The following is a 13,926-nucleotide window of genomic DNA, read 5'->3' as shown; positions in this document are numbered from 1 at the left end:
ACATTTTGAAGTTTAAAAACTTGATTGGGTTTTTTAAAACAAAAAATAAAACATTGTGGTGTATTTCACGTTTTTTTTTTAATTATTAAAGGTTAAGCAAATAAACCAAATTATACTCATAATAAAGTTTCATTTTTTTTCTTTTGTTACTAAATTTTTCACTGTTGTTTAAAAAACTAAAGAAATTTTAAAACATTCAAAAAACAATTCTTTGTAGTTTTTCAAAAATAATATTTGACTAAAAATTCAAATATTAATTTAAAAATGAGGTTGTTTCAAAAATAGAATAAAGCATGACAATATTTAATCGTATAGAATAGTTTTAAAAAAGGAAAAAGTTCACATGAAATAACAAAAATACTTCATCGATTAATCGGTCACACACGCATGAAAAAATAATTTTATACCTCATCTAAACAAACTCGTACCAAGTTTAAACGATCTTTTACAAATCTAAACAGTTTATTAGTGATAGTGATCTATCTCTGTCTATCTAAGATAAACAACTTATCGTTTAAATATTGGTACACGATCGTTTAGATCTTGTACCAATATCATTTAGATTTTGTATCAATATCATTTAGATTTTGTACTAAGATGAAAAATGAAAGAAATTCTCTTAAAAAGAGAAGAATAAATAACAAAGAAATATAACAGAAAGAATTGAAAAATCGTACTACAATAATAACAATCAAAACTAATAAGAATAAATATGAAATTTATGAATAAGTAATTTGGTTCATGAATTTTTGTTAATTGTTATATGACGGCAGATATTTAGCACTTTTCTTATATTTATTTTTTATCTTAAAAAATCTCAAACCAAATAATTATGAGGCATTTATAGCAAAATAAATTAAAGTAAAATTTGTTATTGTAAATATTTTGTAAAATCTATTATTTCTTAAAAAATCTCAAACCAAATAATTATGAGGCATTTATAGCAAAATAAATTAAAGTAGAATTTGTTATCGTAAATATTTTGTAAAATCTATTATTTTTTAAAAAAATTCTAATGGAATATTTTGTGGAAATTTTATAGTTATTTTTGTATGCATTGAGAAAGAAAAAAAAAAATCCAATTATACCGAGTCAGCTCCCCCACCTCTCTCCGTTAAGACAACGATAACACACCGGAAAGCAGCTGCCGCCAAAGCCGCCACAGCGACAGGGGCGCAATCGAATACTCAACCGCCATCTAACCTTCGTTCGAGTTACAGAAACGCTCCGGTCGCTGAAATTTTTCCAAATTAAACACTAAATTCTGTAACTCCAAAGTTTCGTTACCAGAATTGCAGTTTTTCAATTCCCATAAACATACCAGACGTTTTCAAACTCAATTCTTCTTCCCATATATAACCTTCGTACTCCTCAATTTTCTCACAGAAACCAAAAAAAAAATCCCCTAATTCAACCCTTCTCTGAGCTTTTACATCAAAAATTTTCACTAACAATGGCGGCGAAATCACTAAAAACACCTACAATGAAGCTAATCCTCGTATTCATATGCTGTACAGCCATTTTCGCACCACCAGCGGCGGCGATGAAGGTCGCAATGGCGCCAACACAACCTCAACCATTCCCAACAGAGGATATCTCTTTTTTCCCCTGCTTTTCGTTTGTTCCAGAGGCGACGAAATGTATGATCGATGTGTTTAAACACCCAATTGCTGCTCACCCCACTTGTTGCAAGGCCATTTCGAAGCTCAAAAGTTGTTCCTCTTCGTTTTTTAATGGAATTCCTTCTGCTGATATGATTGTGATTAAGAGTGTTTGTACTTCGTGGGGCGCTTCAATTTCTTAGAATAATAAGAAATTTATGATAATAAGATCTGTTCTAGAATAGATTTTCGTTAAATTGTTGATTGAAAAGTCTAATTCAATTTCCTCATTTTTCCTGTAGTCTTTAATATTATACTTTATAATATTATAAGGCTCCGATTCAACATTCTGTATTTCTCGAGACTGCTGCTGATAACTCCAACATTAATTCTAAACCCATTTCTTTATTTTTCTTTGAAAATGATTCTAAACCCATTTCATTCACTCTGTTTTGCGATCGGAATTACATTTAACGCCGCCGTTTCTAAACTGCCTGCCATGGCCGTTACTAACCCTTCCGGCAATGTTCAAGATGCAGCTTCTAAAGGGGAAGTCCCTGAAAGATACATCCATAAAGAAAGCGATCGAGGAGCTCGAAATGCTCCGACAATGGCAGCTCCTGTAATCGACATTGCTCTCCTCTCCTCTTCCTCCAAATCCGGACCGGAACTGGAGGAACTCCGACATGTACTTCAATCATGGGGCTGCTTTCAGGTTCGATCTCTCTTCATTTTGCTCTCTAAAACACTAATTTGTAAAGGGGGTTAGGAATTTCTGATTTCTGTGCCTCTGTATTTCGATCCCATTAAAGATTAAATTGAAGATATTCATAAATGTTTGTGATGTTCTCATAAGCTATAAATCATGGAATGACAAGTGAACATCTTGATGAAGTTCGTGGATTAACGAAACAATTATTTGGTCTTTCAATGGAAGAGAAATTAAAATACTCAAGAGAAGATCATGAAATAGAAGGATATGGGAACGACATGATTTTTTCAAACCAATAAATTCTTGATTGGGAACGACATGATTTTTTCAAACCAATAAATTCTTGATTGGACTGATCGATTATACCTTACTATATATCCACACCAAAGTGGTCGTTTCAAGTATTGGCCAACAAATCCTCAAAGATTTAGGTTACTTTTTCTTTCTTAAATCTTGTTTTGCTTGTGATTTTGTTTATGAATCTACATAAACATATCTGATCTTGGATTCATTGTAGGGAAGTTATTGATGAGTACACTACTAATGTGAAGCTGATAAGTGAGAAAATCTTCAAGGCCATGGCAAGATCATTGGATTTAGATGAGAGTAGTTTTCTTAAGCAATATGGCGAGCAAATTAAACTCGGCGCACGGTTCAACTTCTACCCTCGATGTCGAAATCCCGATCTTGTTCTCGGTGTTAAGCCGCACGCCGATGGATCGGCAATCACCATTTTGTTGCAGGATAAGGAAGTAGAAGGTCTTCAGTTCATGAAAGACAATGAGTGGTTCAATGCTTCGATTGTTCCGGACGCTCTTCTCGTCAATGTGGGGGATCAAGTAGAGGTAAAAGAAGAAACACTCGTTTATTCTAAAATCACTGTGAAACATGTTTGTAAACAGAGTGGTGATTTGATAGTAGATCACAAGTAATGGGATATTCAAGAGTCCAGTTCATAGAGTATTGACAAACTGAGAGGGGGAGAGGGTATCATTGGCAGTGTTTTAGGTTCCAGATTCAGAAAAAGAAATTGAACCATTAGAGGAGGTGATTAATGAAACTCTTGTACAACATTGAGTTGAGGTTGATTAAGGGAGGTTGCGCATCAGACAGTCCGTTTCCAAAATTATTAATCCAAAGAGAAACCGTATCTCAAACAATTCCCTCACTAACAACACATTAATTTTGTCTCCAAAGCTCTCCATATCTAAATTCATTTTGATTTTGATTAATCCGGCAGGGGGCTTTCTCCAGACTGAATTGATTGAAGTTTGAATGTTTTCTTTTCTTTTCTTTTCCTTTTTGGAAAAAAGAAAAGTTATATTATAATCTCAATTCATTTTTAAATAGTTTTAAGATGAAATTCTGATTAAAACAACGGTTTTGGTTTAATTCTTCAATTTTTTTCCCTTAAAAATGCTCTAGTTTTGGAAGAAAAAAAAGAGAGAAAATATGTCTTTCTCCTCCCTTTATGTTTTTGTTTGTTTTCTAAGCATTTTTTCATCAATCCCATTCCATTCTTTGACCAGCAAGCTTCAAAGATCGGGAGTTGGGTTAATTTTGGAGAGCGCTTGATGATTTAGAACTTATTCACCAAGTTGTGTCGCGTCTCGCTCTGAAACACAACAATCGATACTTGAGTACTTACAAAAAAACATGTGTATATATTATTGATGCAGTGGATTGAGATGTTAGGCCAAATTCACAGCCATGAAAAAGAAAAGTTTATCCAAATGGAGAGAAATCTTTATAAGAACAATTTTGATAGGCATATAAGGATGAAAAGTCAACCCTAATTTAACTATTTATAATCTTACTCTAAAACAACCTCACAAACTTAATCTTGGTGCATCCTATAAATCTTTCTATTATAGCTTAGGTGTGTTTGTTTTGCATGGAAAAATTGTTCATAATTTCTTCCCTCGTTTCCTATCTTTGGAGAGGGAAATTAAATTACTATATTGGTAGAGTTAAGGTTGGTTGGTTGGATATATTGGTTGTCATTTGTAAGTTGCAACTATCACTAAAGTTGTTGGAGGGCTAATTATTATGGGATAGATATATGAGTGGAGGCTTATAATTTAATTTGTGAGGGTTGAATATTTGGGTTGTTTGTGTATTATGTGATAGAAAAATAAATAACATGGCTCAATAATTAATGCTTGAATTGAAAAGACATAAGTGTAATAAATTAAAATGAAAAGGGCAGTTTAGTCTTAAAAATGTTTAATAAAAAAGAATATAAATATATATATGTGGATATGTGAAGCTCATCAACATAAACAATAATGGCACAAAATTCTCAGAACACACAAACACAAACACTCCAACAACAACTTCTCATCAACGGCGGCCACACGCCGGAAAGTTATATTTACAAAGGCGGCTACCACGGCGGAGGTTCCAACAATAATACTCCACTTCCACTGGCAGAGATTCCGGTCGTTGACCTTTCTCAACTTTCATCGCCGTCTGCCGGCGAGGGTCCGTTGAACGACCTCCGTTTGGCTCTTAGTACTTGGGGATGCTTTCAGGTGAGCTTTCATGAACCTCAACACTGCCCTTTTCATATCAACTTTATTTTTAATTCTATTTTCTTCTAATTTTCTGCTTCAAACTTTTAATTATACATTTCGACTTTTTTTAAAAATATATTTGAGTTTTTAGCTAAATTTTGAGAGGAAAGATTAGTAAATGGAGACAATTATTTTTAAGTTTCAAAACTTATTATTAATATTATGTTTGTGGTTTTTAAAAGATGGGATAATATAAAGAAATACATTATTAGATATACTTTTGTTTATTTGCTTGTGTCCAAACACATATCTGTTTGTTTTTTTGTATGTTAATTCTATATATTTTTAGACGAAAGTTATGAATAATCAATAATATAGACTTTCACTTTCCCAATTGTATTTCAAAAATACAAATTCATTATGGGTACAAATAGATTAAAATCAAGAATATAATATATATATATATATGGTATGGTAGGCAACTAATTAAATCTATTTTTTTTCTATTTTGTTGCCGTAATTTAAAGTTGAATTCTAGCTAATTCAAAAATAAATAAATAATCCTTTGGTTTTCAAAATTGAACTTTATTTTTTAAAACAGTAATTTTAAAAATTATATCACAAAACAAAATAAGAATGGAAATGGCTTTTATCAATAAATTTATTATTTTATTATCTACTGACCATCTTAATATTTCCAAAAATTAGCTCTAATTTGAAAAGTCTATCAATTTCTATCCTTAATAAAAGTCTATCAGTTTTTATCACGGATAGAATCAAAAAATTTTGGGACGCTTATAAATATTTTAGTTTATTTTATAATTTTTAAATTTGTTTCTATGAATTATAGTTTTAAATAAATTGAAATAAAATAGCCATCTCTAAATGGTCTATAAAATGGGCAAATATGAAATGATTATTTAAAACTAATTGAGATTAATTAATCTGAGAGTGAGGTTTCAGGCTACTAATCACAGCATTTCAAGTTCATTTTTGGAGAAGTTGAGAAAAATAAGTGAGCAATTTTTCTCACTGCCCATTGAAGAGAAGATGAGATATGGAAGAGAAGTTGATGGAATGGAAGGATATGGGAATGATTTAACTTTTTCGAACCAACAAACTCTAGATTGGTCTGATCGTTTATATTTCGTGACAAGTCCGGAGGATGAAAGACGTCTCGATCTTTGGCCTCTAAATCCTCCATCTTTCAGGTTGGTTTTAAACTCTAAATTTTCATAGGTTTAAATCAATTCAACTTTCTCTAAAATTATTTTTCAAAACTGAAATTTCTGGTGAATGAGCAGGAAAATATAGAAAAAGATAAGAGGAAGAGAAGTAAATGAAAATGGTTCAAATTTTTAGTAAAAGGTTGCTGCCATCTATATTTTAATTTATACAAGCAACAATGATCCGATCCCTTTCATTTTAATATATGAACATACCCATGTGATGTGATTCCATTAACAATTTTTTAGTTCAAATTCTGCCATGTGATTTCTTTAATAATTTTAGATTGAAATCTTATGATTCCATGGAGGATTTTAAATTGAAATTCTACAATTGTAATTCCATTCATGATTTAAAATTAAGATTTTATATGATTCCATTAACGTTTTTAAATTGAAATTGTGTTTGTATGTGTGCACGTGTGTGCTTGTATATGTGTATATATATCAAGTTAACTTTAGTGATAGAATAATAGTTTCTTAGTTTTGACATAAGCTTCCCTAAGTTTGAGATTCTATTACTTTTGCAAAAGCTCTTCCAGCTATGTTCGAGATCTCCTCAAACACACTTACTTTAGCTCCTCTCAAGTATAAAGTCTTGTCATCTCTATGATATAACAACTCACATCAAAGGAGTGAGAGTGTAATGTTAGCTTAGGCTTCACTAAGTAATGGTGTGAACTGTAGTGAATCGCAATTCACAGTGTAAACACTTCACCTTAGTCTAAATGAGTATTGCCAAACATATCCCGATAACAACACCAACACAAAGTTTGTAGGATTACATAATGCGGACCTTGGCGACCCCCTACTTCGTATAGAAATATATCAATAATAATAAGCTCTAAAAACATTAACCCTAAAACTATGCAATAACACATCATGTGGATGGATATTTTCATCCTTTTCAACAACCCAAAAACAAATAAATAGGAATTAGTATTGAGTGCTTACCCTTATTCAAGCAGAGAAGATCTACATGAGTATACAGTAAAAATAATGGAAATAATTGAGACGGTGCTGATAGCCATGGCAAGATCCCTAAACGTGGAGCCCAATAGCTTTACCGATCAGGTAGGGGAGCGACCAACATTATTCACAAGGTTTAATTTCTATCCACCATGTTCGACGCCACATCTTGTTCTTGGACTCAAAGAACACTCCGATGGTTCAGCTATCACCATTCTTCTACTCGACAAACAAGTTGAAGGCCTCCAATTGCGAAAGGATGATCAGTGGTATAGAGTCCCTGTTCCTGCCATTGCTGATTCTCTTCTCCTCGTCATTGGGGAACAAGCCGAAGTAACAATATTAAATACTTAATTTTTATCTTTTTATTTTTGATGTTGCATACTGGGTTTTTAAAGGATCATTAATGCCATGTGTTATGTGTATGGAGGTTATGAGTAATGGAATCTTCAAGAGCTCTGTTCATCGGGCGGTGACGAATTCAGAGAGACAGAGGATTTCAGTGGTGTGTTTCTGCTGCCCAGAAAAAGATATTGAGATCAAGCCAGTGGAGGGGCTGATCGACGAGAAGAGACCAAGATTGTTCAGAAGTGTGAAGAACTATTTGGAAACTTATTTCCAGAACTACCAAGAGGGACAGAGAACAGTTGATGGATTGAGGATTTAGAGTCCTCCTGTTTCTGTGTGTTTCATGGTGTTTGTAAGATGGAACATATAACTTATTTCATGGTGATTCATGTGCTTTTACCACGTTAGAATAAACAGTTTCAAAAACTGACAAGGTTGTCTCCCACTATCAACACCTATATCTTTGCTTCCAAAAACTATATTTGGTTGGCCTTTGAAAATCTCAATGATTATATTATGTACTTGAAACTGGTATTTCAATTAAAATTTCATTGGACACTCAATTCAAACAAGACTTTCAAATGTATTATCATCCAGATCCAAACATGTTTGTTTTAAAAAGCTGAGAACTTCGGAAAAACGATTTTCTAAATAAACTAAAAGCAAGACTAAAACGATCAGGTTTAATGAAAAATAAATAAAAATAAAAGGTACCAGACAGGTTCTTCAAATAAGAGAATGTTTTGGATCAAGAATAGTTACCAACCACAGCTTGCTTTAAATTAGATAAATGAAAAAGGCAAAGATTTTCAACAAAGACAAAACCCATGAATGCGTTTGGTATAAGATCCTCAAAATTCAAAATTGAACTCAGCATTCAACAGAGAGAAAGAGAAAGGGAGGAAAAGGAGTGAGAATAACAATAATAGCCTGTTCTCAATTGGGAAAAAGAGAATTTTAACTTCGCAGTCTCATTTCACAAGATTTGACCAATTTATCTTCTTATCTTTCTTCTTCTTCATCATCATCACAACCGATGAAAGGGTAAAAGGCTCTGCCACTTGAAACTACAAGTTTCTCAAAAGGGAATCAAAGCTACAGACTTGAATATATGATAATATGAAGTCTAAAAAAAGCATTGAAAATTTCGTAGAGGAGAGGTTATGTCAATGGAAGGAAGAGAGGATGATGTAATGGCAAAGATTCATTCCTCTTTCATTCTTAGAAGATCTTGAACAGAATGCCACCGTGGCTGGCAAAGAAAGGAGCAAACACGAGTGACTCCACAGCCATCAACTTGATGAGAATGTTGAGAGAAGGTCCAGATGTATCCTTGAGTGGGTCTCCGATTGTGTCCCCGATAACAGCAGCTTTGTGTGGATCTGATCCTTTCGGGCCAAGGGTTCTTGCGTGCTCAGAGGTACCAGCCTGTCCACGACAGTTAAGACCGACTTGTCATTACATCTTGTACTATAAAATTATTGTAACATTGTAAAGATGACTCTTATGGATTCAACATACCTCGATGTACTTCTTAGCATTGTCCCAAGCACCTCCGGTGTTGGATGCGGAAATGGCAATCTACAGTTGAGAAAAACAAGAATCAATCAGTTAGGTATTGTAAGGTTGAAGCAAAAATTTTAAACATTTAACTAGCATTTCCAGGAATCACATACCTGGACACCAGAAACAAGGGATCCAGCAAGGACGCCAGAAAGAGTTTCAACTCCGAATAGGATACCAACAATGAGGGGTGTCAACATGACAAGGGCACCAGGTGGGATCATCTCCTTAATAGATGCATCAGTTGAGATCTTGACACACGTAGCATAGTCGGGCTTGGCAGTACCTTCCATGAGACCTGGGATTGTGTTGAATTGCCTTCGGACCTCCTCAACCATCTTTAGGGCTGCACTCCCAACACTCTTCATTGTCATGGCAGAAAACCAGTATGGCAGCATAGCACCAACGATCAAGCCAATGAAAACTTTGGGTGTCAAGAGGTCAACAACGACAACACCAGCACGGCTAACAAAGGCACCAAAGAGGGCAAGGGACACGAGAGCAGCTGAACCAATGGCAAAACCCTGGAAAATGCAAACGAAGAATCAAGTTTTGACTTGGGTTATTTTTACTAATGATGGCAAGCATTGTTTCCACGCACAAAATTAATGTTATTATCATTGGAAGGCTTTGGAGGAAAGACTGAAAACGAAATATTGAGACAATGTTGCCTTCTGGACATTCTAAGAAGACCAAGGCCAATGCCAATAAAGGAACGATCCACACAGTACGTCCAAACACAAAGAACAAAAAAATAATAATAATAAATTACCTTTCCAATTGCTGCAGTTGTGTTTCCAGCAGCATCAAGGGCATCGGTTCTCTCCCGAATTCTGTGGCTCATGCCAGCCATCTCAGCAATGCCTCCAGCATTGTCACTGATTGGACCATATGCATCGATGGCCAAACCAGTAGCAATTGTACTCAACATTCCAAGGGCAGCAACGGCAATGCCGTACATTGCAGCAAAGGAGAAACTCACAAAAATACTAGCTGCAATTGCAAAGATAGGGATAATGACAGATTTGTATCCCAAGGCCAAGCCAAAAATAACATTTGTAGCAGCTCCAGTTCGGCAAGAATCAGCAACGTCTTGCACAGGGCTGAAAAGGCAAACCAAATGAGTGATAAGATTTTCATTTTTATACAATAAGTTAAATCATTAAGAACTGACTAGATAAATGCCAATATATCAATTACCTGTATGCATTGCTAGTATAGTACTCTGTCACAAATCCTATTATCAGCCCAGCCCAAAGACCAACAGCAACGCACAAGAAAAGTTCCCTGAAGGCCAAATATTTTCCGGTGGATCAAACCACTAGTGATAAATAAAAGAAATTGTAATAAGACAATAATTCAAGAAGCACTAACCAGTTCTGTACAACTTTTTGAGTTCCAAAGTTGAAGATGGTGAATTTTGCTGGAACACTCACCCAAGTAACAATTGCAATTCCAAAGGTCATTATAACAGTGGAAATTATGAGTTGATTCTTCAATGCTGGCTCAATTTCCTTAACAGCCTTGATCTCAAAGAAATCCGTTGCAAATAAAGTGGTGATCAGACAGACAAGGATACCCATAGAACTAACGATGAGTGGATAGAGCATTGCTGTGAACTCATGGTTGTTGCCGAAAGAGGAGATAGATGCAACAACGAGAGCAGCACAGGATGACTCAGCATATGAACCAAAAAGATCAGATCCCATACCGGCAATATCCCCAACATTGTCACCCACATTATCAGCAATCACCTGCCAAAACATTGAGTGATTAAATTAAGAGACAGAAGTATCAGCAGAAAATGAAATACAAAATGATATCTAGAGCATCAGTCATTACAGCTGGATTTCTTGGGTCGTCCTCAGGAATGTTTCTTTCCACTTTACCCACAAGGTCGGCACCAACATCAGCAGCTTTGGTGTAGATACCACCACCAACTCTACCAAAGAGAGCCATGGAGGATCCACCAAGACCATACCCAGTGATAGACTCGAAAAGACCACCCCAATCTTCACCATAGTACAATTTGAAGAGGTTAATGGCAATAAACAAAACCAAGAGACCGTTGGCAGCTAGGAGGAAGCCCATGACAGCACCAGACCTAAAAGCAGTAATAAATGCCTTTCCAACACCTTTTCTTGCCTCCAAGGTGGTTCTGGCATTTGCATATGTAGCAATTTTCATTCCAAGGAAACCAGAAACCACTGAAGTCACTGCACCAAGCAAAAATGATATAGTACTGAATGTAGCCGTTGCCAAAGCTGGCTTACAAGTCTTTGTTTTGTCATATGAGCATGGTTGGGGCTTGGTACTAAAACCCTCTACTGATCCAAGGAATACAAAAATCAATGCTGCAAACAATATCATAAAGATGCCAACATACTTGTACTCCGTGAAAAGGAAGGAGGTTGCCCCTAAATCATCAAACAATTAAAAAGGTTAGAAATAGCTCCAAATCAACACAATGAGAGAGTATATGGCTATAAGGTTGTAAAGAACAAACATTCTGATCGACTAGAGAGAAAGAAACTGGTGAAACCATCTTACACCTTTCATATTCCTACATATTAGTCTAAGACGAGACTACAATACTTCTCACCGTTTCTTCATTGCAATGGAAACAAATTCTTCTTATTTCTGTAAGATGCATCTTTAATAAAAGGAATCCATAAATATCGAAGGTCAATAAAAATATTTCTAAAAGCCACCAACAAAGAAACTTCAACAAAAACAACTCATAGAAATGTTTCCAATTTCTGAGATAAAGAAAATACATGTATTGATATTATTTTATGTACGGATATGTATACAAAAACAACAATTACATCAATTTATCACACAGGACAAACAAAAGACTTAACGTAGAATCTGATTCAAAGAAACAGGTAATCTCATGAACTAGGCTAGAAAGAAATGTTCATCAGCTCTAGATATTGTGATGAACTTATCTCTATCCACTACTTAAAAGAAAAACATTACAAAACCCAAAAAGGATAAAAACGACACCCATATAAGAGAATAAGTTCCAAAACATCTGATACTTGACAGAACGTATTGCTCTGTTTTCAATAAATAAAAACTATTCACTATTCAGTCATATTTCAACATTTTCTAGATCTCTTCATAAATTCAGAATTTCATAGTTCCCTTGAAGAATCTTGAAAAAAAACCCATGAAAACAACGTGAATGGCATACACGATAACCAATAAAAACAAACAATTAATTCGTAAACGGTAGCTAAGTAACGCATCCATGAAAATGCGGAGAAACCAGTAAATGACCCAGATTTTACGGAGAAGCAAAGCATGGATAACCATGCCTCAGATTCCATCGTAACATAATAACTAAACGACAACAAACAAAGAGCCAATGTAATATCCAAACATCTACTACACATAATAATAGCGTAAGAACTAGAAAAACACGTAAGCCAAACTGCAGGTTACAAATCTCTCCATAAATTTAAAAAAAAAAAAAAAACAAAAAACAAAAGAAGATAAAGATAAACCCTAAAGCAATAAAAAAAATGGAAAAAGAAGAAAAAGAAAAACAGAATGGAAAAAAAAAATCAATAAATCTAAGAATCCAGGCATCAGATCTAGCAATAAAAAAGAGAAGAGAAAACAAATCTGAGAGGAAAGAAGAAAAAGAAAATATACCTTCAGAGATGGCGTTTTGAATTTCGGCACATTTAATAACAACGTTATGGTCATTAACACCTTCTTCCTCTTCAATAAGGTAGTCAGAGTAGCCATTTTTAGCAGAAGAGGAATTGTTATTAGCGGAATCACGAGCAGAAGAGAGTTTAACTTGTGAAACGTAGTACCACTGGACTAAAGAGAAGAGGATTCCGACAATAGCACAGAGAGGAATGAAAATCTGAGCACCGAGATCTGGAAGAATGGTGGCGCCCATGGCGGAAAGAAAAAAAGAAAAGGGAGGGGGGAAGGCAGGAGGAAAAAAGAGAGGGTTTTTGGATTTGGGGGTGTGGGTGTTTTGTTGGTCTGAGGGAGCAGTGAGTGAAGGGAAATGAAGGAAGGGAAGAAGAGAAGAGAGATGATGAGATTGTGAGGGAAAATGAGAACTCAGATTTATATTATGTTTGAGAGAGAAAAAACGGGGGATAGGATGTGTTGTGCGTGTTACGCGCCTGAACAAACAAATGTGATTTAATTGCGGATTAGGGTTTGTTTGGATTTTGTTGTTTTCCTATTCCCACATTCCTTTTTAACCTGCCTAACCCTATTCTCTTTTCTACTTCTCTTCTTCTATTTTTAGCTTTTTTTCACCTACTGCTTTTCCTTCTCCTCGTAACCAAACACATACCTTTCTTTTTTCTTCTTTTTTTTCTTTTTTCTTTTTCTTAAATTAAATTAACCATCCTTTTCAAAATCCTCCATACATTTCTTCATATTTACTTTATCTTGCCATCCACTTGATTTCTTTTTTAAATCATTTTCTTCTTTATAATTCAAACTATAAATAAATATTTTATTTTTTTCAACCAATCTCAAATCCAATTCCAATTCCAATTCCAATCCCAATCCCAATCCCAATCCCAATCCCAATCCCTCATATTATTGTGCTACTAAAAAAAGAACAAAATAATAATAATTACACACAATTCACCCAATGTGCCGCCTAATGTTTAGAAATAATTAACTTTAATTAATTAAGGTAGTAAATGAATCAAAAGTGCATAATTTATTATTGTTATTATAAAACACAAACTGCATCCAATGGGCTGTTAAAATTGACAATTTATAAAAGAAAAAAAATGACAAAATGTGCCTTTATTTATTTAGAATGAAGATGTTTGTAAGTAAAAAGTAAAAGTAAAAAAGAAAAAAGGTAAAATAAATGGGTTGTGGGGTAGTGAGATAATTTAGGAGGGTAGAGGGAAGGAAGTGTAAATATAGAAATGAAAGAGTAGGAAATGGGATATATATGATTTGAATATTAATTGAATAGAATATAAAGAGAAGAA

The 13,926-nt window shown here is 34.4% G+C and overlaps 3 protein-coding genes across 5 annotated transcripts; 2 read left to right on the top strand and 1 right to left on the bottom strand.

The window, feature by feature from the left end:
- Positions 1-1,077: 1,077 nt before the first annotated feature.
- Positions 1,078-3,481, top strand: LOC101215876 (probable 2-oxoglutarate-dependent dioxygenase At5g05600). Of its 2 annotated transcripts, XM_031883638.1 has the most exons (3): positions 1,078-2,316; positions 2,831-3,158; positions 3,235-3,481. In XM_031883638.1, the coding sequence occupies exons 1-3, from the start codon at positions 2,288-2,290 to the stop codon at positions 3,286-3,288; spliced, it is 411 nt and encodes a 136-aa protein (XP_031739498.1). In that variant the 5' UTR covers positions 1,078-2,287; the 3' UTR covers positions 3,289-3,481. The 2 variants fall into 2 exon arrangements, with proteins under 2 accessions (XP_031739498.1, XP_031739497.1); XM_031883637.1 differs by having other exon boundaries at positions 2,831-3,481.
- A 1,086-nt stretch (positions 3,482-4,567) lies between these two features.
- Positions 4,568-7,900, top strand: LOC101202873 (probable 2-oxoglutarate-dependent dioxygenase ANS). Of its 2 annotated transcripts, none has more exons than XM_031880194.1 (4): positions 4,568-4,847; positions 5,793-6,040; positions 7,021-7,357; positions 7,455-7,900. In XM_031880194.1, the coding sequence occupies exons 1-4, from the start codon at positions 4,602-4,604 to the stop codon at positions 7,689-7,691; spliced, it is 1,068 nt and encodes a 355-aa protein (XP_031736054.1). In that variant the 5' UTR covers positions 4,568-4,601; the 3' UTR covers positions 7,692-7,900. The 2 variants fall into 2 exon arrangements, with proteins under 2 accessions (XP_031736054.1, XP_011655280.1); XM_011656978.2 differs by having other exon boundaries at positions 4,569-4,847; positions 7,024-7,357; positions 7,455-7,830.
- Positions 7,901-8,283: 383 nt separating this feature from the next.
- VP (pyrophosphate-energized vacuolar membrane proton pump) lies at positions 8,284-12,854 on the bottom strand. Its single transcript, NM_001308846.1, is given in 8 exon segments — positions 8,284-8,800; positions 8,894-8,953; positions 9,049-9,459; positions 9,708-10,038; positions 10,136-10,222; positions 10,310-10,689; positions 10,778-11,352; positions 12,599-12,854. Coding segments are annotated over 8 exon segments (2,307 nt in total). The 3' UTR covers positions 8,284-8,593.
- Between the last annotated feature and the right edge of the window lie 1,072 nt (positions 12,855-13,926).

Source organism: Cucumis sativus, chromosome 1 (genome assembly GCF_000004075.3).
Source record: "Cucumis sativus cultivar 9930 chromosome 1, Cucumber_9930_V3, whole genome shotgun sequence".
Classification (NCBI taxonomy): Eukaryota; Viridiplantae; Streptophyta; class Magnoliopsida; order Cucurbitales; family Cucurbitaceae; genus Cucumis; species Cucumis sativus.
The sequence above is the reverse complement of the archived record's forward strand: the minus strand, read 5'-3'. Positions and strand labels throughout refer to the sequence as shown.

What these genes read in the sequence shown, in the direction of transcription:
- LOC101215876 (XM_031883637.1), top strand. Translation starts at nt 2,288, where the DNA reads ATGTACTTCAATCATGGGGCTGCTTTCAG. An exon ending in AATCATGGGGCTGCTTTCAG is followed by an intron (nt 2,317 to 2,830) that starts GTTCGATCTCTC and finishes GATTCATTGTAG; the next exon opens with GGAAGTTATTGATGAGTACA.
- LOC101202873 (XM_031880194.1), top strand. Translation starts at nt 4,602, where the DNA reads ATGGCACAAAATTCTCAGAACACACAAACACAAACACTCCAACAACAA. An exon ending in GTACTTGGGGATGCTTTCAG is followed by an intron (nt 4,848 to 5,792) that starts GTGAGCTTTCAT and finishes GTGAGGTTTCAG; the next exon opens with GCTACTAATCACAGCATTTC. An exon ending in CTAAATCCTCCATCTTTCAG is followed by an intron (nt 6,041 to 7,020) that starts GTTGGTTTTAAA and finishes CCCTTATTCAAG; the next exon opens with CAGAGAAGATCTACATGAGT.